We start from the raw sequence: 24,605 nt of genomic DNA, 5'->3' as shown, positions 1-24,605 counted from the left end.
ATATACATAAATATATGCACACAACACATGCATGCATACATGCATATGTATACATTACATGGAGTCGTCATGTACCTTAATAATCAACAGTATTACAAAGTATAATATACACATATATGATGATGGACCTAATATGTATGCTATATGTAATATAACATATCACATAATACAGCACAATACATAATGATATAACATGTGATATGCTATGTCATATTATACATATAAAATAACATGCAATTCACATTATATAATATATACACAATACATTATATATAGTATGCATGTTAGGTACCTAGTTATATATGTTATGTATAGCGTTAAGAGAACACAATTACATTGGCTATTAAAGTGAATATCCCTTGTACGTATGGTCTATACTATAAAATATATAATAATGGAATATAACATACATAATATAACAATCCTATAAGCAAAACAATGTAAAATATAGAATATGTTATATAAATATACTATTTTACTGTAAATGCATACAATTTAGGTATCCAGTCATATATCTTATATATTATGCATATTGTAATAGAATTGTATTGACTATTAAGGTGAACATATCTTGTATATACATTATATAACATAATATATTATTCATAACACAATATAGTATACTATATAATATAATGGGGCATCTAGGTTGTATAGTGGGTAGAGTACTGGGCCTGGAAATAGAAAGTTTCATCTTCCTGAGTTTAAATCTGACCTCTGACACTTACAAGCTGTGTGACCCTGGGCAAGTCACTGAACCCAGTTTGCCTCAGTTTCCTTACCCATCAAATGAACTGAAGGAGATGAAAAACCACTTCAATATCTTTGACAAGAAAACTCCAAAAGGGGTCATGAAGAGTAGGACATGACTGAAAAACAAACTATAATATAAATTATATAGCATGTGTGTATGATAGATCATGTCATATGCCATATAATACACAGTATATAATGTAGCATGTTAAACATTATATTCTTCACATAATGTATAATTAATACAATATATATGATGCTATATAATGTTCTACATTTTTATATATGATATGATTCATATAATTTTAGATAGGGTATCTTCATATGTTATATATAATGTAATAAAATTGCACTGGCTATTAAGGTACATGCCTCTCCTGTATGTATATTATCTATGTAACAGTGATTACTTTAGCTGCCCCTCATCCTCTGCATGAAGGCAACATATGTCATATTTTTTGTGTCCTCCAGGGTTCTTTGCTGCTTGTGAAGGGGGCTTGGGGTCATCTAGTTTCTGCCACTAAGGGTTCTAGCCATCACCAATTATATTCAATCAATGGTGGGGGGGGTTCTGCACTCCAGTTCCATTTAACCATTTTATAGTCAAATTAGCTTTTACAAAAGAATATTTACTTCAAAAATATATCTTTGAAGATATAAAGAAAAAGAAAAAAAACATACAAACAACTCAGTTACCGTGCAGCACAGTCCCATACAAGTTCAAGTGCCTCACCTCCCCCACCTTGTGTTTCTGCCCTAGGCTTTTCTGGGCTTCCTAGCTGGTTTGGCTACACTATCTGTCCTTGGAATCCTGCCTCCAAAGTATCCATAGCTCCAGTTGAAGTGGGGCAGGGGGCTGAGAAGTACAGGGAATCCCTGCCTAGCAGGTATGGAAAAAGAGAAGCAAAATAGAACCTCAAGGTCATTTTGGGGAGCCATACAGGAGTTCATGGCCCCTTGCTGTAGGGGAATAGGATCTTCACCTATCTCCATGGGAGGAGAGGAACTGTCTTAGGCTGGTAGTTTTAAAGGTGCTACCTGTTCTGGCTTCACAGCCAGGTACATGTCCAAAATTGCTACCTCTCTCCTCTTCACTTACTCTCTGGCGCCACCATCCTTTCAGTCACACAGGCCCCAAACGTCAGTCATCTGTAGATCTCCGAGTCTCCCTCACACTCACAAACTTTTGAGGCTTATTGATTCTACATGCAATAACATCTCTTGCATTGACCTTTTCTTTCCACTGTGTTATCAGGCCCTGAGTTATCATTACAGCTTCCCATCTGGTCTCCCTATCTAGATGTCAGCATTTCACACCAATACCAAAATAATCTTCGCTGATGCACAGGTCCCCTTGTATAGCTTCTCTGCTCAAAGACATCCTCTGCCTTCCTAGGGAACCTGTGTTCCTTAGCTGGGCATTTGATGACCTCTACAGACTGGTTCTAAGATAGCTTTCCAGTCACACTAGATATATTCCCTGCTCTTGTTTGGCAGCCTCTCCACCCCATGAATTTGTCCATGCTTGGACCATAATTTAATCATAGATCAGGAGGTGGAAGATACCTCAGAGATCATTTAGGAGGGGAAGGAAGGGTAGGGAAGACAATAAGCGTATATGATGCCTACTATGGGCCTAATCCAGCCCCTTCAATTTATAGGTGAGAAAACCACTTCAAGACCCTTTCTGAGGACCCAGAAAGGTATCCAGTATAACTGATACCACACGCTGGTCACACAAGGCCGTTTCCTGACAAAACCAAATTGTAGTGTTTCTTCCTTCCTCAAGTGTTATCACTGGAGCCTACACAGGGACCTTCCACGTGGAAGTCATTTAAAGATGATTGGATTGGACTAGTTTTGTAGGAATTTTTCTGCATTTACTGGCACAAGCAATACAATTCAACTGGGAAGAAAAGAAAGGAAGAAAGAAGGGAAGGGAGAAAAAGAAAGTTAGGAAGATGGATGGATAGATAGAGGGATGGGTGGATTAGTGCCTGCTAATGAATGAGGCACGATCCTAGGCTCTAGGGATATAAACACAAAGCAACCACTTTCATTGTAGTCTATAGGTATGTTGGTGGGGAGAGCGGGAGTAGATGAGAATACAAAATATAAACCAATATAGATACAAAGTAATTTGAGGAAGGAAAGGGTAGTAACAATGGTGGCATCAGAAAAGGTCTTGCTCAAGAGATGACATCTGCGCACGGGGATGGAATCGTCTCATTCTGGAACTTGTATCTTAATTCCTCGTAGAAAAGCAGACTATGATTAGAAGAGTCCCTGACGTATAAGCACCCGGCTACCGCTTGAAGACCTTCCCTCAAGAGGGCCACCTACTTCCTCCTTGGGCTGCCAACAGCATTTTCAGGAAGCTCTTCTGTAGAATGGGTTGCCCACTACCCAGTCGGCGGGTTTCCTCCGGCAGCCACCAAGTCTACCTAAGAACAAAACCGCCTCTGCCTTCGCTGCGAAGGCTTGCTCAGTCTCCCCTAACGCCAGTGCCCTCCCTTAGAGCCCCGGGCCAACGTTCGCTTCGGGCATCGTCTGCGCTCTGGTGGGCAGGGACTGCCCTGGCCTTTCTTGGCATCCCCGGCGCAGGCGCTTCATAAATGCCGATTGGATCGGACCAGCGGTTGCCACGGTGCCTAGTTCAGAACAGGCACTTGACGAATGCCACCTGGTAGAACATGAACACAGAAGTCAGGGGAAAACGCGCCGGAAAGGCTGGTCTACGGGTGTTTAAATACCGAAGGCTGCAGAATGCCGTAGGACGGAGCAGCCCAGGGCTGCCACCTCTTTCAGGATCTCCCCGGTCGGACCCGACCTTATATAGGCAGGTCTGCTGACGTCACTCCGACCCTTGACCCTGCCCGGAGCTGCCCGGGAGGCCGGGCCTTCGCGAGCCCCCAAGAAGGTTCCCCCCGCCCGGCTCCCAGAGGACGAGCTGGCGCTTCGACCTCCGCGGGCCGCGGGTCCGACCCAGCCTTGCCTATTGGTCGGCTTTCTGCCGAGGAGGCCAGGCTCGGATTAGGCCTCTCCTCCCGGGCGCGGAGGCACCTCCCCTGTCAGGGAGGGTCCGGGGCGCCCGCCATCTTGGGCTCCGCGGGGCTGCTCGGCGGCGGCGGCTCGGGACAGTGACTTTCCCCTCCCCCGCCCCCGCCCCTCCCGGTCTCGAGGCGGCCACGGTGGCGGCGGCGGCGGCGACTCCTCCCGCTGGGGGGCGCGGCAGCGGGGGCCATGGCGGCGACGGCTGCAAATCCTGGTGAGGAGCCTGCAGACCGGGCTGGGGGGAGGAGGGGGAGGGGCTCGGGAAGGGGGAGAGGCGGGCGGGACTGGGGCGGGGGGCGGCCTGGGCCCAAGGGGCCGGCGTCCGTGCACCGGGAGGCGCGGGCGTCCCGAGGGGCCGGGGGCCGGGGGGCGGCCGCCCAAGAGGAGGGGGAGCCTGGGGTCTGGGGCGGGGTCTGAGGAGGCAGAGAAAGGCTGGAGAGGGAGGGGCGGCGCCGGGGCGGGGGACGATTCCGGTCCGAAGAGTCTGCGTGGTGGGCGCGGGGTCTGCGGCCCGGAGGTCCTCCTCTCCGGACCCCCTGCGCTCCGGGGACCGAGGGGGCTTGGTTGGTTCTGGGGGTTGGTTCGGTATGGGAGGTGTCGTGGGCTGTAGGTTCCGAGGAATGAGAGGCGGAGTTCACGACACTGGGGACTGCTACTCAGATCGGGGCTTTGTGTCTTCCCAGCTGTGGGTGTGTGTGACTTAGTTTATACGTACAATTTACTATATAATCCTGCATACAAACATAGACGTATGTATGTGCGTATGCCATATTGTACATACACTCGTATATATTATGTATGGTGGTCACACACTATATGTAAGCATCGGATAGTATGTACGTAGTGTATGTGTGTCTGTAGTATATGTGTATGCATGTAGTATACTGTGTAGTATGTATTGTTGTTAAGTCGTGTCCAACGTGGACCGTATTGTCCCTGGGGTTTTCTTAGCAAAGATACTGGATACTTCTCCTGTGGATCAAGGCTGACAGAGGTTAAGTGACTTGCCCAAGGTCATACTGCTAGTAATTATCTGAGGTCTTCCTGATTCCAGGCTCAGCATCCTATTCACTGAGCCACCTAGCTGCCTCTTATAGTGTATATACTATTGTGTATTTTAGTATATATGTATACATATACCCATATGTGTGTGTATATATGTATGTATATATACACACTGTAGACGCACATGGATAGTATAGACATAGTATATATATATGTAATACTGTGAATATGCATATATGGGCACACATTTAGTATATATTCATACTATATGCAAGTACGTGGATGGTATATACATAGTATGTACATGTATATAGAATTGTGTGTATATATGTACTATATAAGTAGATTTCTATATTTAGTATATGTGTGTGTATATATATGTATATATAGTTATGTAGTGTCTCTCTCCCTGGTATCCAAAAGTTTTGGTACAGTTTGGAGCTATTTAAACTATTAAAGTTTTAACTTCAAACTTCACTAAGACTTTTGGGACACCCTGTATTTTTAAAATTTAGAGAGGAATAGGTATTTAATAAATAAAAAATAATAAATTAGGTATTTAAATTTTATAGAAAAATAGATGATCAGGAGACTTACCTGGACCCTACTTTCAAACTTGGGTTTGACTTTCAAGAGACTTGTGTCCCCAGGTACTGTAGGCACGTGTATATGTTTCGACATAGTTAGGACTGTGATTCAGAATAAAGCTTTCAGAAGCTTAAATTCAAATCTTATTAGGGCTAGGTTAGGTTGGTTTCCTGTCTTTCAGAATTTTGTTTACATGTTGGGTAATCTAGGTGGGGATTTCTTTTCAAAAGAACCAACTCAACAGATATGCAAGAGATCTAGCATGGATATATTAAGGATTTGCTAAGTGTTTGTTGACATATTTGGTATCGAGTCCTAGACCTTGAATCAGGAAGACCTGAGTTCAAATGTTGCCTCGGAGGCTAGCTATGTGACCTTGGGCAAGTCACTTAACTTCTGCTTCATTTTCCTCATCTGTAAAATGGGAATAATAAGCACCTACCTCACAGGGTTGTTATGAGAATTAAATGAGATAGTATATGAAGCACTTTGCAGTAATAACTATATAAATGCTAGCTATCACTATTATGATAATTATTATTGCAGTAAACTGAGAAACTTCTTATTTTATCTGTGCCACTGGTTAGTCTTTTTCTGCCTCATTTTCTTCTGTAAAATGACTTAGTTCAGATTATTTTAAAAAATAGATGGACTAGAAAATTTTTTAAAAATTCCTTCTAAGTTCTAAAACTTAGTGATTCTATAATTCTAAATGTAATTTTGCATGGAGATGAAGGGATGAAATGATCCTCTGTAGGGTTCTGATGGGATTTTAGAAAAAGATTCTTCTCCTTTTTCTTCTTGGCAATAAATAGAGCTGAAACCCCAAGAAAAGGTCAAAAGGTTTAAAAGGGGTTGCTTTCCTTTGGTGACCTCTGGATTCAAACTGAAAATGCTGCCTAAGCATTTCCCTGTCGCTTAGATTTGTCACTCTAGCTTTTTGGTCAGTTTCTTTTTAAAGGAGTAGCATTTCTAGAAAGCAAGGTAGTTAGGCATATTGATTTTCTTGTGTTAGTTTTTGTATTAAAAGGAATCTCTCTGAATTATCCAGTGTAGGTGGAAATTTAAATTGAACTCCTGGAAAAAAATTATCATTTTACAATAGCAAGAATTTGATAACATCTAATTTCAGTCATCGTGAATACTTCTTACTAGTTTTTCTACACTGTTTCTGGAACAATGGATGTTAGAAAAATATTCAGTTCCTGCCTACTGTCCCCCTCAATGTTCATTATGTTTCTTATTAAAACTTTTTTTCAGGGAGAGGGAGACAGTTTGAGAGATAATGCCTGAAATTATATTGCAGGAAATTCTGAGAGATGAAATTAATCTGGAAAGGTGCTTGTTATTATAACTCTTACCTTGTAGTAAAATGACATTTTTTAACCATGGAGCAAATATAAATAAATTTTTGAACTGATCACCTTGCAAAAGGTAATATAATATCAGTCAGCCACGTTGCAAAATATTTGCTATTATTTAATGGTAGCCTAGGCAAACAGGTTCTCAGAATTGAATTTTTCTTCAGTGTGAGAATAAAGTTGTGTGTGTATGTGTGTGTGTGTACACCAACAAAACTCATGATCACATTTTGATGAGCTAATTAATATTAGCTGAAACCTGTAAGGCAAGGGTAGCATTTATTTGAACAGATTCATTTGTTCTTTGATTGCCTCTGTCAATGCAGAAAAGAAATTTAGAAGTTAAAAAAGTGAATAATTCTTACGAATGATTGATTGCATTATATTTTTGTGAGTTCTTTTTTTGCATAGGAATAATTGTCAGTCTTTAAAAATGTGTAATGCATATATTTGCATAATTATTTCTTAGTGCTAATCAGTACCAAAAACCTTGCATTGAAAGAATTAAAAAAGGGATAAATGACTCAAATGTATATGCACATGTGTGTGTTGATATATATATATATAATATATTACATATAATATATTATATATATAAAATACAATTTTTTTGTCCAGCTCTGTGATGTCATTAATGCAGGCTCTTCCGTGTCCCAGTGGACAACTCTGGTGTATAATTTGTAGTTTTAGGGAGTTGCTAATGGATACTGAGAGGTTAAGTGGCTTTCTCATTGTTATACAGTGAATATGTATAGAGGAGGAACTTGAGCCAACGCTTCTTGACTCCCAAGGCCAGTTTTTCATCCACTGGGCCATCCTGCCTGCCATGCTTCATGCATATATACAGAGTGTCCCAAAGGGCCTTCAAGCTATTAAAATTTAAAACCACAGTAAGACTTTTGGAATGCCCTGTAAATTTCCCAGAAAATTTATTTTCCTTTAGTTCTTTTCTGCTTAAAACTCCTCAAAATGAGAACGTCATAGGTACTTATGTCATTATAATTTTTTGCTATGTTTTATGTGCTCAATGTAAAGTAAATATAGCTAACATTTGAGTAACACTGTAGGGTTTGCAGGAGTGCTTTAAATGTATTTTTTATTCTTTTATCAATCTTGAGACAGGTCCTTTTAGTTTACAAATGAAACTGAGGTTGAGACAACAGGTAAGTGACTTGCCTAGGATCATATGCCACATCAGGTGGAATTTTAACTCCCTTCTTTTTTATTCCTTGTCTATGACTTTCTTCACTACACCAAACTAATTGTCAAGAAAGATAATTGTTCTTTTTTTCAAATGGGGAAACCCAGCGATTATTTTCTTGTGGAAGGAAAAGGGAATCAGCAATCACTGAAAACTTGTTGTTGAGTTGAATGCTAGGGGAGACAGGTTGGTGGATTCCTTGAGGGTCACCTGTGATTTCCAAATCACATTGAAAATCCGTAATTTAATTAAACAACAGTACTGACTACAGATGAGATCAGAAGAAGTTTCTTGAAGGGAGTAAAATAAATTAATCTTGCATGTCTTAGAAAGTCATATTTAGAGAATCAGTTCAAGATCTCTTATAACAAAAATATTGAACAGTATTTTAGTAATATTAAGGTAGATGCATCAGTAGTAAAACTTGTTAGCCTGTACCTCTGAAAGATAAGTAGGCAGAAGGGAAAAGGCACTGTATTTAATGTTAGAAGACTAGAATTCAAATCCTAGCCCTGCTGCTTGCTATGCTTATGACCTTGGGTAAGTCACTTAACCACTGTGGGCCTCATTTTCCTCATCTTTGAAATGAGAGGATAGTAGACGTATTACTACTTTATGTCTAAGATCCTTTTAGTTTCAAATTTATGTACTAAAAGGACAAAGCAGGAATATAATGTTACCTGTTTTGGTAAAAATGTCATTTTTTTTTGAGGCAGTTAAGAGGCATGGGGATAGAATACTGGGCTTGGACTCAGGAAGACCTGAGTTCAAATCCTGCCTCAAACTCATATTAGTTGTGGGACTCTGGGCAAGTCACTTAACCTCTGTTTGCCTGTCTTTCTCAACTCTAAAATGGGGCACCTACCTGCCAGGGAGGTCGTGAGGATCAAATGAGATAATATTTGTAAAGTGCTTAGGTTTAGCCAGTCATTGTGCTGAGTGTTGGGGGAATACAAGAAGAAAAAAAGCAACAAACATGCCCTACCCTCAAGGAGCTTACAGTCTGGAGAAGGAGAAGACAGCATGCCCACAAACATAAAAACAAACTATCTACAGAATGAATAGGAAATATTTAACAGAAGGAAGGTAGTGGAATTGAGAGGTTGTGGAAGGCTTCCTGTAGAAGCAGGCTCTTATTTAGGACTTGAAGGAATCCAGAGAGGTCAGTAGTTGAAGCAGAGGAGGGAGAGCATTCCAGGAATGGGGTGGGGGTGGGGGAGGGAATGGGAAACTAGAGAAAAGCTCAGAGTGGAGAGTGATGGATTGTTTTGTTTGTGGAACAGCCAGGAGACCAGTGTCCCCTAATCAAAAAGTACCTTGGGAAGCAAGGTATAAGAAGACTGGAAAGGTATGAGGGGACTCGGTGCTAAAGGTCTTTGAATGCCAGAGCATTTTATGTTTGCTCCTGGAGGTGATAGGGAGCCAGTGGAGTTTGAGTTGGGTAGTGACATGATCAGGCCTGTGCTTTAGGAAAATCACTTTAGTGACTGAATGGAGGATGGATTGGAGTGGGAAGAGACTTGAGGCAGACAGACTCACCTGCAGGCTATTTCAGCAGTCCAGGTATGAGATGATGAGGGTCTTGTACCAGGGGATTGGCAGTGTCAGAGGAGAAAGGGAGGAGTATTAGAGAGGTCGTGCAAAGGTGAAATAGGCAAGTGTTGACAACAGCTTGAGTGTGGTAAGTAAGAGATAGTGATGGGTCCAGGATGACTGTAAGCCTGGGGGACTGGGAGGATGATTTTGCTCTCTACTGTAATAGGAAAGGTGGTGGGGAGAGAGGAAGAGTATAGGTGTTATGGTGTCTACTAAAGAGTTAATAAAATGAGACATGTTGCTTATTGTTTTTGGAAGACAATTTGAGGATAGAGTACTGGAAAAAGCTCTAGATTTGAAGTTGAGACCTTGTTTTGAATCTTGCCTCTGACAGCTTTGTAAGCAAGGGCAAATCAGCAGACCTCCTTGAGACTCCTTGACAATAAGTTTCCTTATTGTAAAATGTGGATAGTAATACCTGCAGCACTTAGTTCACAGGAATGTTGTTGTAAGGATCAAAGAGATAATAGACGTAAAGCTCTTTTGCAAATATTAAGCTGATATATATATATGTGTGTGTGTGTGAGTGTATGTAAGTTGAGTTATGATAACATTTCTAATACTGAAATATCTATAGTTGTATTTCTGGTATGAATTAATCATTTTTCTATTAATTATAAGTTTTTAATTTTTTATTTCTTTTTTTTGTGCTCTGGAAAGTAGGGGTTAGGTGTTCCATGAAGTCTTTTGTTCCTTTTGGGTGGTCTGTGGATTGAAAAAAATAATTGAAAATCACTTGTTTATTTGGATATATGATTTATGATGTAATAGTACAGAAGAAATTACATGGAGGAAAGGAACTGATTGGAAGAGGGCCAGGTATTTGATTTAGATTCTGGCATTCAAGACAACCCTTGTGAACTAGATTGTACACAGGGTGGATTTGTCCTCTCTGAGTTCTGGTTTGCATCAGTGAAGACCTATTTTGTGCTGTAGGCTACAGTTTTATTGTAGATGCAGAACTGGAAGGGGATGTAAATCTTCTCTGTTTCTGAAGGTGATATTTGGAAAAGTACTTTCCCTTCAAATTATTCCACACCTTTTAGGTTTTAGAACCTTAAAAACTAAAACCATTTTAGTGTTTTCAACCTTGAAAAGTCACCATTTGCTCAACTTCTTACTTGTTACCTTTGTTTACTCTTCTTAGTGATAGCAAATTTGTGCACTATACATAATCTTGTTTTCTGTTCTATTTGGGAGACCATTCTTCAGCATATCTGTCTTAATGTCTGTGGAGCCAGTGAATAATGAAGATATTTCAACATTGATATCTTCAGTAGCTAAAGCTTTTTAGAGCATGTTATATGATAATTCAGTAGTTAAAGTGTGGTCAAAAGCCTGGACATATGAAGGAAGATGTCTCAAATCTGTATGTTTTTCCATGAAATCAGATTTGTAGACCTTAAATCATACACTTTTTATGCTCATAGAACTTAAGCAGAAGTAGGTAGTTTTAAAATACATGAGATGCTAGTTCTGCAGGTTCTTTTCAGTTCAACAGACTTTTAAAAGTTTTTTAGTTTTATTGATTTCTTTTTGTTTTGTGTCATAGTCATTTTTAGAAAACATCTCTCCCCAGTTGGACCTCTTCTTCCCCTCTTCTAACAAAGAAAAACAACAAAAATGATTAAAGTGCTGTAGATAAGAATACAAAAACTAAATCAACCTTTAATCTTGAAGCCCTTCCATACTCCTGGGGGACACAAATTAATAGAAGGAGGTCTTCATAGAGTAGGGGATGATACCTGAATTGAACCTTGATGAAAGATCAGAGGCAGAGTGAGGAGAAAGTGCATTTCAAGTATAAGAGACACAGCTTGTACAGATGCATGATGGCAGGAACTGGAATGTCAGGGAACACCCAGTAGTCCAGTTTGGCTGGAACTAGAAAGCATAAATGATAGTAATGTTGGTAATAAGGCTGGAAAGAGAGGGTGGAGCCAGATTTCGGAGGGCTGTAAAAGCCAGGCTGAGGAGTTTGTATTTTATCCTGGAAGTAGTAAGAGGCTATTGAAGCCATTGAGCACAGAAAGGTATTGTCATATCTATGCCCTAGAGAAGACTAGTTTGGCATTTGTGTAAGGGAACAGTGGGATCAATTGGGAGATTCTTGGAATAGGCCAGATTGAATTTGTTGAGGGCTTGCCCTAGCATGGTGGCCATGTGAATGGAGAGGAGGAGATAAATGGAAATATGTGGAGGTAGAATCCACAAGAACTGGTAACTGATTAGATATGAGTGAGTAAGGGAAAGGGAAGTGTTATAATAAGGTTTCAAACTTTGAAGCAGCTTTTCCTTAATTTAAGCATTCCCTTCTTTGTTTGCTTCCTTTTAAACCCAAGCAATATGCTGATAGATGGACATATGGAGGAAGATGTCTTAAATCTGTATGTTTTTCCATGAAATCAGATTTGTAGACCTTAAATCATACACTTTTTATGCTCATAGAACTTAAGCAGAAGTAGGTAGTTTTAAAATACATGAGATTCTGATAGATGAGAATTAACAGATATTATTTTGGTTCTGGTCTGTGAAAAAAAAATCTATGATTTTCTACCTGTAAACATTAGAACTGTGATTCTTGTACACACTGGACTAGGGGACCTCTGAGGGCCTTTCCATTTCTGAGATTCTATGATTTTGTGAAGTTTCTTTCATGAGGTTACTTCTAAGATTAGTGGTCAAAGAGTCAGCTTTCTGAATAGGGTGAAGTACTTTATATCCACCCTTCTTCCACTGAATTCTCACTTGAGGGGGAAGGTAGTATGTCAGGTAGTTGTCAGGTGCCAAGCAGAGACCTATATACAGAGTTATTAATTTATATGGAAAGAAAAATACAAAAATTAAGGGAAGGTACTTTCTCCATGATTTTACCTAGATTTTACAGTTTAGGGATATAATTGAGCTCAATATTCTGTCTAGAAATTTGTGTGGAAAAAAATATTCTGTAGATGTCTTTTACTTTTTAAAGATCATTTCTTGTTCTAGTTTCTCCCCTTTCCCCATTCCCCATTAAACCCTTCCATGAAATAAAAACCACATGTTGAGAATATAAGCACCATTCCAATCTCTTTACAGAGAACTGGGAAATGTGTTTCATCATCTGTTCTTTAGGACCACTGCAGATTTAATCTGAGTTCAGGAGTGTTTTCATGTAGTCTCATTTATTGATTCTTGTAGTTTTGTTTGTATTGTCTTCATAATCTTTGTTCTCAAGAATCCTGCCTAAAATGTTGTGGTCACTCCAGTAAATATTCCCTGGTAATGCTAAGAGGAGTATGAGGTAGCATCTCTTTATTAATCAATACAGTAGTTGAAAATATGGAAGTCACAATTGCCAGCTTTCCTATAATTATTTGGGGACATAAAGGTGCATATAGTTCCTGGGAATTAGTAAATAGTGATTTAGATGGGATTCAGGGAAAGAATTTAATAAATTTGTTATGGAATCTAATTTATAACCTCTTTGCTGCTGCTGCTGCTTATCATGTGCCAAATGAGAGACATTTGATTGACAATGTAGCAGCAAAATTTTCCATATCAATTTAGTGTTCTGGTATGAGATTGGTATTCAGTAGTCGTTGGGCTGATGCTAATTAATTAATTAACATTTAAAAAAGTAAAACGGAAAGGTAAGGCTTGTAAGTACAACCTGAAAAGCTCTTCTCAATTTTGGAATAATGAAAAGTATGTAAGGATAGTTCATTGCAATGATGATAATAGCTGACATTTAGATAGTGTTTTAAAGTTCACTGAATGTTTTAAATGTTTTATCCTCTATCTTCACAACAGCTCTGCAAATCAGATATTACAGTTATCATTCTCATTTTAGAGATGATTTCAGAGAAGTTAGATAACTTGTATTGCTAGTGTTAGAAGTAGGATTTGAACTCCCGTCTTCCTGACTCAAATTCTAGCCCTTTATGAGTTGTAGCTTTTCTGATTTTTCTCTTCTTGAGACATTCTTTCCTAATGCTTTGCTATAAAAGTCCTTTTATATAACATGAGTCCAATGTTCCATTCTGTGCAAGTGAGACTAATTAGGAAAAGAGGTTTATTCAGTATAAGTGGAATAAATCTGTTTTTAATAGAAGATTCCATACTGCTTACTCAAACCAATTTTGCAATTATGAGATTCTTTTGGCCTTTCCCCCCTACCTCCTCCAGCTATAAGACTAGAAAGTAGCAGGGTATACCTGCTTTCAGGATCACACCAGCTAAGTATGGAGACCTCATCGTTTTTCATTCAGTCAGTCATTTACTAAGTGCCTGCTACATGTCTAATACCATGCTAGTGCTGGGCATCTAAAATACAATAAATAAAACCACCTCTGCAAGACTATATAAAATAAATACAAATAGCTACAAAGTAGTTAAATATGAGATAACATAAGGTAGAGAAAGGCATGAGTAGTTGAGGGAATTAGGAAAGGCTTTATGGAGAAGGTGGGGTTTGAGCTACCTCTTGTCGGAAGAGGGATTTTTTGAGGGGCAGGCAAGGAGGACGTTCATTCCAGGCAATGAGGAATAGAAAAAAAGTCCACTTTAGCTGTATTTCAGATTAAGAGGGGAAATAATGTTCAATAAAACTGAAAAGATAGGTTGTGGCAAGGTTGTGGTACCCTTTAACAGGAGTTTCTTTTCTTTTTCTTAGTCTCATTTAATGTTTTATTTTTTTCCCAATTACATGTAAAAATAATTTTAACATTCTTTTTTCTCCCTTCAAATCTTGAGCTCCAAATTCTCTCCCCTCTCTCCCTCCCTCACCCCCACTCCCATTTGAGAAGGCAAGCAATTTGACTTGGGTTATACATGTATAGTCATGCAAAACACATTTCCATGTAAGTCATTCTAAACAGTTTATATTTGACACTAGAGGCAGTAGGGTACCAGGGGAGGTGAGTAGGGAAGTGACTTGGTCAGATTTGTGTTTAAAGAAAATCACTGGCGGCGTTGTGGAGGATGGACTAATTTGGGGAGAACTTTGGAACTCCAAGTTTTAAAAACGGATGTTAAAAATTTTTTACATGTAATTGGGGAAAATAAAATACTAAACATATTAAAAAGAAAAAAGACTACCATGCATGTAATTGCACCTTATACACCAGCCTTGGTTGCAGAAGATGAGGAGGCAGCCTGGATAATACCCTCCAAATTAAATGAGCCTCTACTTTTGATGAGGGGCAGTGTGGTCTCTTACCTTGGAGGTGCCAGGAACTTCGAACATGAGTTCAGATTCTGCCTTTGACGTATGTTAGCTGTGTTATCCAGGGTAAGTCACTTAATACTCAATACCCTGTTCTGAGGCTACACATTGTAGGTGAATTGCTGATCTGCTTTGGTAGAGGGACTTTCCACACTGATCTGGACAGGTCTCTACCAAAAACTCCCCAAATTCTGATACTTGGTAATGTCAGTGCAAAGATGTACACGAAGGATGGTTAAAAATATTTTTTAAAGATACAATTTGGAAGTAAAGAATTAGAGAAGTAAAAGATACTTGTAGAGAACCTTAGAAACTTTATACCTGTATGTCATGAATGCTTTTTTAAAAGGACATAATCAGGAGGAGCTAGATATATTGAGTACCACGTATTGTCACATGCTTGTTTGGTGGTGGTGGTTGTGTTTTTCCTTTGTTCTTGAAGAGGACCATGATGTCAAGATGATGACATGACTTGCAGTTGACATTGATTTGAGTGAGGGAGGACTGTGCAAGGTCACCAACCTTACTTTCTTCTCCTGAGCCATCTGTGTCCAGTGGCCTGATATTCATCAGGACGACTGAAGATGGCCAAGGATGCAATTTCAGGCTAAGGTCTTGTCACATTCTCACTTTGAGTGAGATACACGTATTCAATGAATAGGCGTAGGTTACTCAAGGGATGGCCCCTTTAATAAAAAAAAAAATCAAATTGGGAGGGGAAGATACTCAGGGTTCCTGGGTAAAAGAGAAACAGTTACTATTTAGTTATGACATTCACTCTGTGCTAGGTGGGTGGGTACTTGTTGTCCAATCTATGAGCTCCAGAGGGAATTGGATTTTACTTTCCCCTGGGCAGAACACCAGAGGAAAGGAGGGGAGAAGAGGGTAAGGGAAGGGAGGGGAGGGGAGGGGAGGGGAGGTGAGGGGAGAAGAGGAGCTGCTACTCACAGGTTGTTTTTGTCCTTATTTCTTGGTGGTTGGAGCAAAAATAGAAAGCTTACAATTATTGGATTTATCCCCTGCCACTGATATAATTGCATCACCATAATAAATGATAATCAGTTTGTGCCTCAGAATGGCAGATACTTTATATTTACTTGAAATCCAGTTTAGAGGTAGATTTAGGAAATGATAAAAAACATACAGGAAAATAAACTCCAGCCTAAGTGGTGAATTATAGTTTAGAAAATTTGGATAACTGATTCTTTAATTAGCTGTTTATGTTGGCACAGCACCTTTAATATTTGTCTGCTTCAGTCTTGTATTTTTAATTTCTTACTCATTTTGAATTTTATTCCTCCTTCTTATTTAAGAAAACAAATTGAATTTGGCAGTAATTTAATTTAAAGCGGGATCTTTCCAAGAAAATATTGATTTTTTAAAAAGCAGGTTAAATTGGCTAAGAGCCAGTTAGTGGAAAGAGTGAATGCCAGGGAATCTATCGGATGACCCAGTTTGAGGCCCAACTCCTCTCCTTTCCAGCTGTGGGACTTTGAATAACTTTTAACCTCAGTATCCTCATCAAAATGGAGATGACAATACTTGAGCAGCCTGCCTCACCAGATTTTGAGGATTAGGTGAGATATTGTAGTTAAGATAATATATAAATGTATGCCATATTCATAATTTTAAAAATTCTTCATTTCCTTTCTCTCACGCTGCCTTTCTCACCATAACTCTGCTCTTTATATGAGGCACTATTTCAACACTAGCTAAGTGTGTTAGTAGTGCTATTCTTTGACATGCTGGACAACTTTTCAACTTATGGTCAAAGTAATCAGTATTATAGAGCCACAACTGTCTCATGTTCTAGGTGAGGAAACTGAAGCCCATATAGGTTAAGTGACTTGCCCAAAATGACGCAGGCAGAAACAGCTGGGATGCACAACTAGTTTCTCTGATTGACTTAAGCATTGTACCTAGCCCAGTTAATGTTTTATCTAGCACTCTTAAAGAGAGAAGATCATCTCTTATGAAAAAAGTGAACAAGCATTTATTAAGCAGCTCCTGTGTGCCAGCCACTGTGCTAAGTGCTGGGGATACAAATATAAGCAAAAAGAAAGATAACCCCTTTCCACAAGCAACTCCAGTTCTTAATGGGAGAAGATAGTGCATGAAAACTGAAAAGCTGAAGAGGAAGCTCTTGGGCTGAGACATGTGGCTAAGTCCAGAGAAGGAGGAGTAGCAGGTCTGGGGCCCTTGTTCTGGGAAGAACTCCCTGATAAGGGGCCTGCAAGAATGTACCTTGTTATAAGGTGCAAGAGAGGAAAGGGCTGAAGTCAGGAGGTGCTTGTTTCAAACTGAGACTTTAAGTAAAAGTGAAGACAATCTAAATGTGAGAAATTGGTGAGTTTTTTTTTTTCAGACTGGCTAATACGAAAAACAAAATGTATGTTTGTACCAGAATGTATGGGCAGCTAGGTGGAACATTGGATAAAGTGATGGTCCTAAAGTGAGGAAGACTTACATTCCTGAGTTCATATCTGGCCTCAGACACTTACTAGCTGTGAAACCCTGGGCAAGTCACTTAACCCTGTTTGCCGCAGTTTCCTTATCTGTTAAATGAACTGGAGAAGGAAATGGCAAATCACTCCAATATCTCTACCAAGAAAACCCCAAATGGTATCATGAAGAGTTGAACACGACTGAAACAACTGACCAACAATAAAACAACCAGAATGTATGATCATAAGGATCAGAAAGAACATAGACTGTTATTGTTACCTCTATGTTTAAAATCACTTTTTATTGTAAAATGTATTAATCATGAAGTAGGGATAGGAGGTTTATTAATGGAAGAGACTTTGGCGATTTAGTTGGGAGTTCTTAACCTGAGGGCTGTGAACCTGTTTTTTTAAAAAACCATTCTGGGGCACCTAGGTGATGAAGTGGATGGAGTATCTGCCCTGGAATCAGGAGGATCTGAGTTCAAATGCAGTCTTAGATATTTACTAGCTATATGACCCTGGGCAAGTCACTTAATCCCTATTGCCTCCCCCACCCAAAAAAAATCCTGATAATTGTATTTCAGTTTAATTGGTTTCCTTATAATCCTATGTTTTCTATTTTTTTTGTACTTAAAAACATTATACTGTGAATGAGTCCTCAGACTTTACCTGACTTGCTGCCATAAAGGGTCTGTGACACATAGAGGAAGAACCTTTGATCTAATGCAGCTCCCTCATTTTACCAGTGAAGAAACTGAGGCAGAGGGAGGAGAAATAGCTTGCCCAAGATTCCACATGGAGGAAACTTTGCCAGGACTTAAATCCAGTGCTATTCCTATTGCCTTAGGCTTTCTCCCAGGGCCTCAAAAGGGGAAGTGATTTGGCTGAGATTCTTTAGGGATAACAGAGCTGGAAACATGAATCACCAAATCTACCCTCCCTTTACTGTGTTGCAGGAGGAAAAATAAATTAGTTTATATAACCATTGTAGGTACCTAATAAATGCCAGTTGACAGTTGACTTTTACAGCTCACTTGAAATTTGTACTGATAATTAAAAGGGTTAAAAAATTGACCTTTTATTTTCTCTAACAGAGATGGCATCAGATGTTTCATCACTGGGTGCAGCTCTTGTATCTGGAAACCCAGGACCTGGAGTTCAAGGTGGAGGAGCCATCACTCAACGAACTATTAAGCGTCGGCCAGGGTGAGTAAGAGTACAGAATGAGATGGTGTTGAGGGTTCTTGTAAACTGAGAAGCCTGATTTTGGAATGTGTTCATTTAGTTCATGCCTGATCCGTTGGTAAGAGAATTGGCTTAGTTTCAGAATCATAGTTACTCCTCAGCTGTTTCTGGCTATTCCCCACTGTTCTGCTACTGAGCTGTCCTGTTCCCTAGATTTGGTATGAAGTGGGATTAAAGGTTTGTACTGAATTTATTTTTTAAAAATATCTTGCAAATAGCAGAAGATCCCTGAGGACTGAAGGTATGGATGAATGAATGAAAAGCATTTGTTAAGCACTGTGTTCAGAGATGTGTGCTAATTGTGGAAGATACAAATAGAAAAGAGCCATGCTCTAATGGGTGAGGTAATAATACATGTAAAGGATTTCAGATGAACCGTGTAACCTTTCCTTAGAACACGACAGCAAAACATTCTTGTCACCTTTTTAGCATAATTCCAAATTTTTTCCAGAATGGTTGAATCAAATAATTCAAAGTCATTTCCATTGATAATGACATCAGTTTCTCATTCTGAACCCTTTGACAATGCCAAGATCTTGGGACAAGAACTTTCTTCTGGGTTTTTAATAGCTGTGATTGCAGTACCTGCAGGAGCAATTCCCGGTTCACCTCTCCATGGAGGTTACTTGCCGGGATAATGGGTAAGAGGGATGGACTGGTAGTCTGTGGGTGCTGCCACTCTCAAGTTATTGAGCTTACCCACCTGGCAGGTGTAGTTGGTTAACAGTGTTGGTGATGGCAACGAAGGTGGGCCTTTTACCTCCTGACCATGGTTGCAAGACTTTTGCTGGAGGCAAGACTGGGATCCTAAGCTGCTGCTGTTCCTCAAGCTCTCAGGATCCAAGGACTTGACTTCATCAGGTCATAGTAGAGGTGGTGGTGGTTTGACTTGGCTTAGCGCACATGTTGCCTCCTCCCTTTCCCTCAGGGTGCCTTGCTGCTTCAGCAAGGCAGACATATCTTTCCTGTCAGTGGCAGTGGGTCAGCAACTGGTGGTCATGGCTGACTCCTTATCCACAGGAACTATTGCCTTGGACAGTGCTATGAAGGCTGGGCTTATGGGTCAGGATCCTGGGCTTTCTCCATCTGGGTGTTAGGGGAAGTGGTGGTCAGGGTGGTAGCACTGGGTTGAATTGCTTGACACGAGTTGCCTCCTTTCTCTTCAGGATACCTTGCTGTGTATATGACTGGGTATAGTTCTTTATCTTTTTCCTCACACAGGAAGTTTTACATAAGGGCTGGTTGCCCTTATGCCCTTCAGTGATCTCTATGCTATATTTATAAAACCATTTTGATTTTGTTTTTAAAAACTATATTTATTCATATCTTTTGTTTTTATATCATCTTCATTTCCCAGTATATTCCTTTCCCTTCCCCACCTAGAAAATCATTTGTTATAACAAAGAATAAAAAATATAGAGGGGAAAAAAAACAAGTTCAGCAAAACTAGCCAATGTAAAATATATGTCCTAAAATATATGTAGTGTTCCACATCCACAGTCTCTCGTCTCACCCTGGTCCATCTACTCCCATCTAGACCACTGCAGTAGCCTGCTGGTGGGTGTGCCTGCCTTAAATCTCTCTTCACTCCAATTCATCCTCCATTCATCTGCCAAAGTGATTTCCCCAAATTGCAAGTCTGATAATGTCAGACTATTTCTTCCATAACTTATTGCTATGTTGTTGGTTTTACATTGTAGTCAGTCAAAATAACCGATTTCATTCTTTGAAACATAGTTTATAATGGGCATTATAACAGTAAATTGCTTTTCACCTATCTTCCCTTAAGCTATCTTGAACTATTTTTTAAAAATATCAACATCTTCCCTTTGAACTGAAGTAAAACAACAACCCCTCTTCAGATTTAATGATATTTTAAAGTTAGAATCAACCTAGAAATTAGACAGGAGACTGAGTTTGATTCTGTTTCTCATTTTTAGTAATATAGCATAACAACCCTTCTTCAGTTCTACATAACGTACTCTCAAGGTAATTATCCTCTTGTTTATTCTAGGTGTTAGGGATAGGATAAATGTTTCAGAAAAGCAAGCGGTGGATATTCTGTACATTGTGGCAATATGTCAAGGACTAGTGCTTCACAGGAGCTTTTGTGGTACTTACTGAAGCCCTGTGTCAGAAAGTACAGTATTATCGTAAACTCTTCATGATACATCATCCCTGAATTTCTAGTTGAGGTTTCAGCAAAACCAGTCTTTGGAGACACCATTTTAAAAGTCAGTCACTCACCTAATGCAAGTACAGTGAAATAGTTGTTCTTTCCCTAAGTTCATCTCCATTTGTTTTGACCCAAAGAGGAAGAGTAAAGCTGCTCTGTTATAGTTTTCCTGTGTCGCTTTTCTTTTCATTCTTAGACACCTACTTCTGTGTGAGTAAGATTACAGGTGGGTAAGGAATTATTTTGTTAATGAGCTGTCTTTAACATTTTATTTTTGGCATTTTCCAGGCTTGATTTTGATGATGATGGAGAAGGAAACAGTAAATTTTTGAGGTAAGAATTTTTTTCTCCATTTCCTAGACTTTTGAATTAAAAATGACTTTAGATCCCATATCCAGGGTTGAAACTACTTAATTGTATGTATTATATTTCTTTTCTTTTTGTGAAGATTCTCAAGCATCTTGTTTGCTCCAGAGGAATGGCCTAGTGCATAATTACTTCCTGCTTTTTGAGGGTAGAGTTTGGAAATTATATCATTTATTTGTGGGTCCTTCTGGAGCACTTGAACTGAGCCTTGTCTATTATTATAGGGCCATTCAAGATATTTCTGATCTATGATTGGGCCGCAGAAAGGGGGAAGCTTTTCACTAGCCACCTTCTTTTCCTTTATTCAGATATGTTAATATCACCCAGATTATTTCTTGCATTATAAGGGAATTGTTTTCTTTGCATTTAATATATTAAATTGAATGAAGAAGCTTTTGAATAAAATCTTGCTTTAGGGTTTGTTAGGGGTTCAATTTTTAACTACATGCTATTGCTTAATAGGCTTGTTTAAACATAATTTAGTCATTGATGTCACCCTTCATCATAGTTTCAGAGACATAGTTTAGGTTCTTAGCTCCTTTGTAACTAAAGAGTTATTTAATGTCCCCATCAAGCTTTGGGACAACATTGATGGGGAAGAAACAACTCCAGATGATTTTACTATCTCCCCTACTCTGGAAACCCAGTTGTCCATTTACACTAATCAGTTACTTCTAGCCCTAAATGTTCAACTTACTTTATACAGAAGCAATATAAAAAACTAGCAGATTCACTTCACCTTTCCCCCTTCCTCAGAAAGACTGCTGACATTAGTCCTCACCTAGATATGTGATATAACATACTTTGAGAGTCAGAGTGTTATGGTGGAAAGTTGTGGACCCTAAATTAATAGACATGGGTTGAAATCCTGACTCTAGCACTTAGGAATTTTGCTCTGTTTTTACGTCTGTCCAGTGGGGATAGTAATATTTGTACTGCTTCCCTCCTGGTGTTCTTGTGGGGGGGACAAACTTTGTGAATTGGGGAGTAGTTATTATTTGCAATATAGTGGTCACCCTTGTCATGACACATACTTCAACTTGTTCTTGGAATTCTAAAATATCCCTGCCAGATCATGAAACTTTTATTTGAACATTTTTATTGATGCCTATTTAATTACCTCAGAAATTACCTGGTTCCATTTAGAGACAATTAATTGCTAGAAAGTCCTATTCACATTGCGTTGAAATATGATTTGTATCATTCTACCTTGGTTCTTCTGTCCTAGTTCTGCTCTCAGGAGTTAACATAGAGTTAAGTCTAATCTCTTTTCCATGATGACCTTTCATATAATTTAATACAAATATTTTCTCTCCTAGGACTTGTTTTCTTAAGCAGTAAACATCTCAATTTCCTTTAATTGCCCCTCACATGGCATAGTTTTCAGACCTTTCACTATCTTATTGCCATCTTCTGTATATACTCTTTTTCTCCCCAGTGTGCCTAGTAAAATGTAGAATGCAGAACCAAACAAAATATTCTAGATTTGATTTGATCAGTGCAAAGTATGGAATTATTACATCTTTGCTTTAGGGGATATATCTATATACCTTTATTGGTGTAGCCTGAGGTTGCCTTTGCTGATATATCTTAGTTGTGGCTTGTAGTCCACACAAAACTCCGGGTCTTTTCCATTTAAGCATTTGTTAGTCACTTCATTTGATAGGAAGCAAGCATAGTTCAGTAGACCTTCTCCTGGCGTACTCATGCCATACTAGCCTAAGTGGTCGTGGTTCTGTCAACAGCCAATCACAGCATCAGGATTCTTATGTGAAAACCAGGTTTGTTACAAGAGAAATGAACATACATGTAGAACCCAGAGTTTACAGTCCTTTTAGAAGTTCGGATATTTTTGACAAAAGGAGGAGGAAAAAACAGTAAGGGGTGTGTATGTGGCATGGGAGGGGAAAAGTGCAGTGAAGTTGGGAAAAAGGAGAAAACCTCTCCTGAAGGGGAGGAGCAAGGCAGTGGCAAAAGCTGCATTCTTTTCTCTTGAGAACCGCTAGACTGAAAATAGGAGGGTCTGCTTATCTGCAGCTACACAGCCATTTTCCAAATCTGGCACAGACTGACTGGCACCTGTCAGGATACACACAGAATTCAGCTTGGGGCTACAAACAACGAATGATATTCTGGGGGAGAGGGGAAAGCGCTTCATCCTTGATACATTCAAGGCCTCCTGTATGCCGTGGGTCCAGTGCTTCTGGAAAATATGGCAACTCAAAAAGACAAGTTCAGGGGATCCCTTAATAGCCCTGAACAGTTCATATGCATATATCTGAAGCCTTGTTTGTAGTGCACTTCTGACTTCATGATTAAATCCCTACTTTGAGTGGAAGCATGAAAAATGTGTCACTTTTATCAACAAGTTATACTAGAGCAACCTTGTTTATACTGTCTAGTGATTTATGGTCAGTTCTAGGAAATATTAGATAGAGTAATAAGGCAGAAATATATTGATTAATTTCATGGCTGCTTTTAAAAATATATTTACTGGTTTTATTTTTTAGACAGTGTCTATAACATAGATTCTAAGAAAGTATTGAGGATATTTGTCATTTACTTGGTAGTATGGGTTATAGAGGAAGACAGGGATGGGGCTGATATGCAGAAGGAATGCTGTTAGAACATTCAAAGTGACTGTTTTTTTTTTTAAGGCAATCAGGGTTAAATGGCTGAGGCCACACAGCTAATAGGTGTCTCAGGCCAGATTTGAACTCAGGTCCTCCTAACTCCAGGGTCAGTGTTCCATTCATTGCACCACTAAGCTGCCTCTTTCAAAGTAGCTTTTTAAGAAAAATTTACTTATTTCAGCCAAGCTCATTAAGATTTTAAAGTGGCTACTTCAGTGACACATTTTTTGCCTTTAAAAAAGTCAAATAATTTGTCTCTAATAGAGATTGCATTGAACTTTTAAGGTCGTTCATTTATTTTCATTTTGCTTTTGCACTTGAGTCTTGTTAAAAATATATATACATACATTACTTTCCAGTTAACAAGCATTTCTTTTCTCTCCCTTCAATTCCCTCCCCTTGAAAAAGAAGTAAAGCAAAACCTTCATAGTTTATGTATAGTTAAAAAAAATTTCTATGTTCAAAAATGTATATCTCATTCTGCATCTTTAGTTGATTGCCTTTATCAGAAGGGAGGGAGCATTCGTCATCATCAGTCCTCTGGAACTGTGCTTTGTCTTTGCATTGATGAGAGCTCATAAATTTTTCAAAGACTTTCTGTTTTGTTTGTTTTTACATTGTTGTTCTTGCATCAATTGTTCTCCTGGTTCTGCTTATTTTATTCTGCATTAGTTCATCTGTAGAGATTTTCATTTCTGTGGGTCTGCTGTATTGAGGATTTGGGCATCTGTGAGGGAATAGTGTAAAATGCAGCCTCAACAATGATTGAACTTTCCGTGCATTTATGGTAAAAAACTTACCTAGCTCCTTTCACTGTATGCTGGCCAGGCCTTATAGTATTTTATTGTAAGGAGGAGGAGAAAGAAAATAAGATTATCCATATATAGGTTAAATTGACTCTGGAGATACTAAATATTTCATTTTCAGTAAGAACTTATTATTGTTTCTGTTGTAGCATGCAGGATGTAATCTAC

The 24,605-nt window shown here is 39.1% G+C and overlaps 1 protein-coding gene across 5 annotated transcripts in view; it reads left to right on the top strand.

Moving 5' to 3' along the window:
- The first annotated feature begins 3,823 nt into the window (after positions 1–3,823).
- ARNT (aryl hydrocarbon receptor nuclear translocator) overlaps positions 3,824–24,605 on the top strand; it is a 48,878-nt gene continuing 28,096 nt past the window's right edge. For 4 of the 5 annotated variants that reach the window (XM_072644730.1, XM_072644727.1, XM_072644731.1 and 1 more), the window contains exons 1-3: positions 3,824–4,021; positions 18,306–18,417; positions 20,921–20,965. In XM_072644730.1, the coding sequence (XP_072500831.1) occupies positions 3,997–4,021; positions 18,306–18,417; positions 20,921–20,965 (182 nt within the window). In that variant the 5' untranslated portion in view covers positions 3,824–3,996. Of the gene's footprint in view, positions 4,022–16,281; positions 16,342–18,305; positions 18,418–20,920; positions 20,966–24,605 lie in introns of those variants that run through there. The other variant, XM_072644729.1, reaches the window with a different exon arrangement.

This window comes from Notamacropus eugenii, chromosome 2 (assembly GCF_028372415.1).
Source record: "Notamacropus eugenii isolate mMacEug1 chromosome 2, mMacEug1.pri_v2, whole genome shotgun sequence".
Classification (NCBI taxonomy): Eukaryota; Metazoa; Chordata; class Mammalia; order Diprotodontia; family Macropodidae; genus Notamacropus; species Notamacropus eugenii.
The sequence above is the reverse complement of the archived record's forward strand: the minus strand, read 5'-3'. Positions and strand labels throughout refer to the sequence as shown.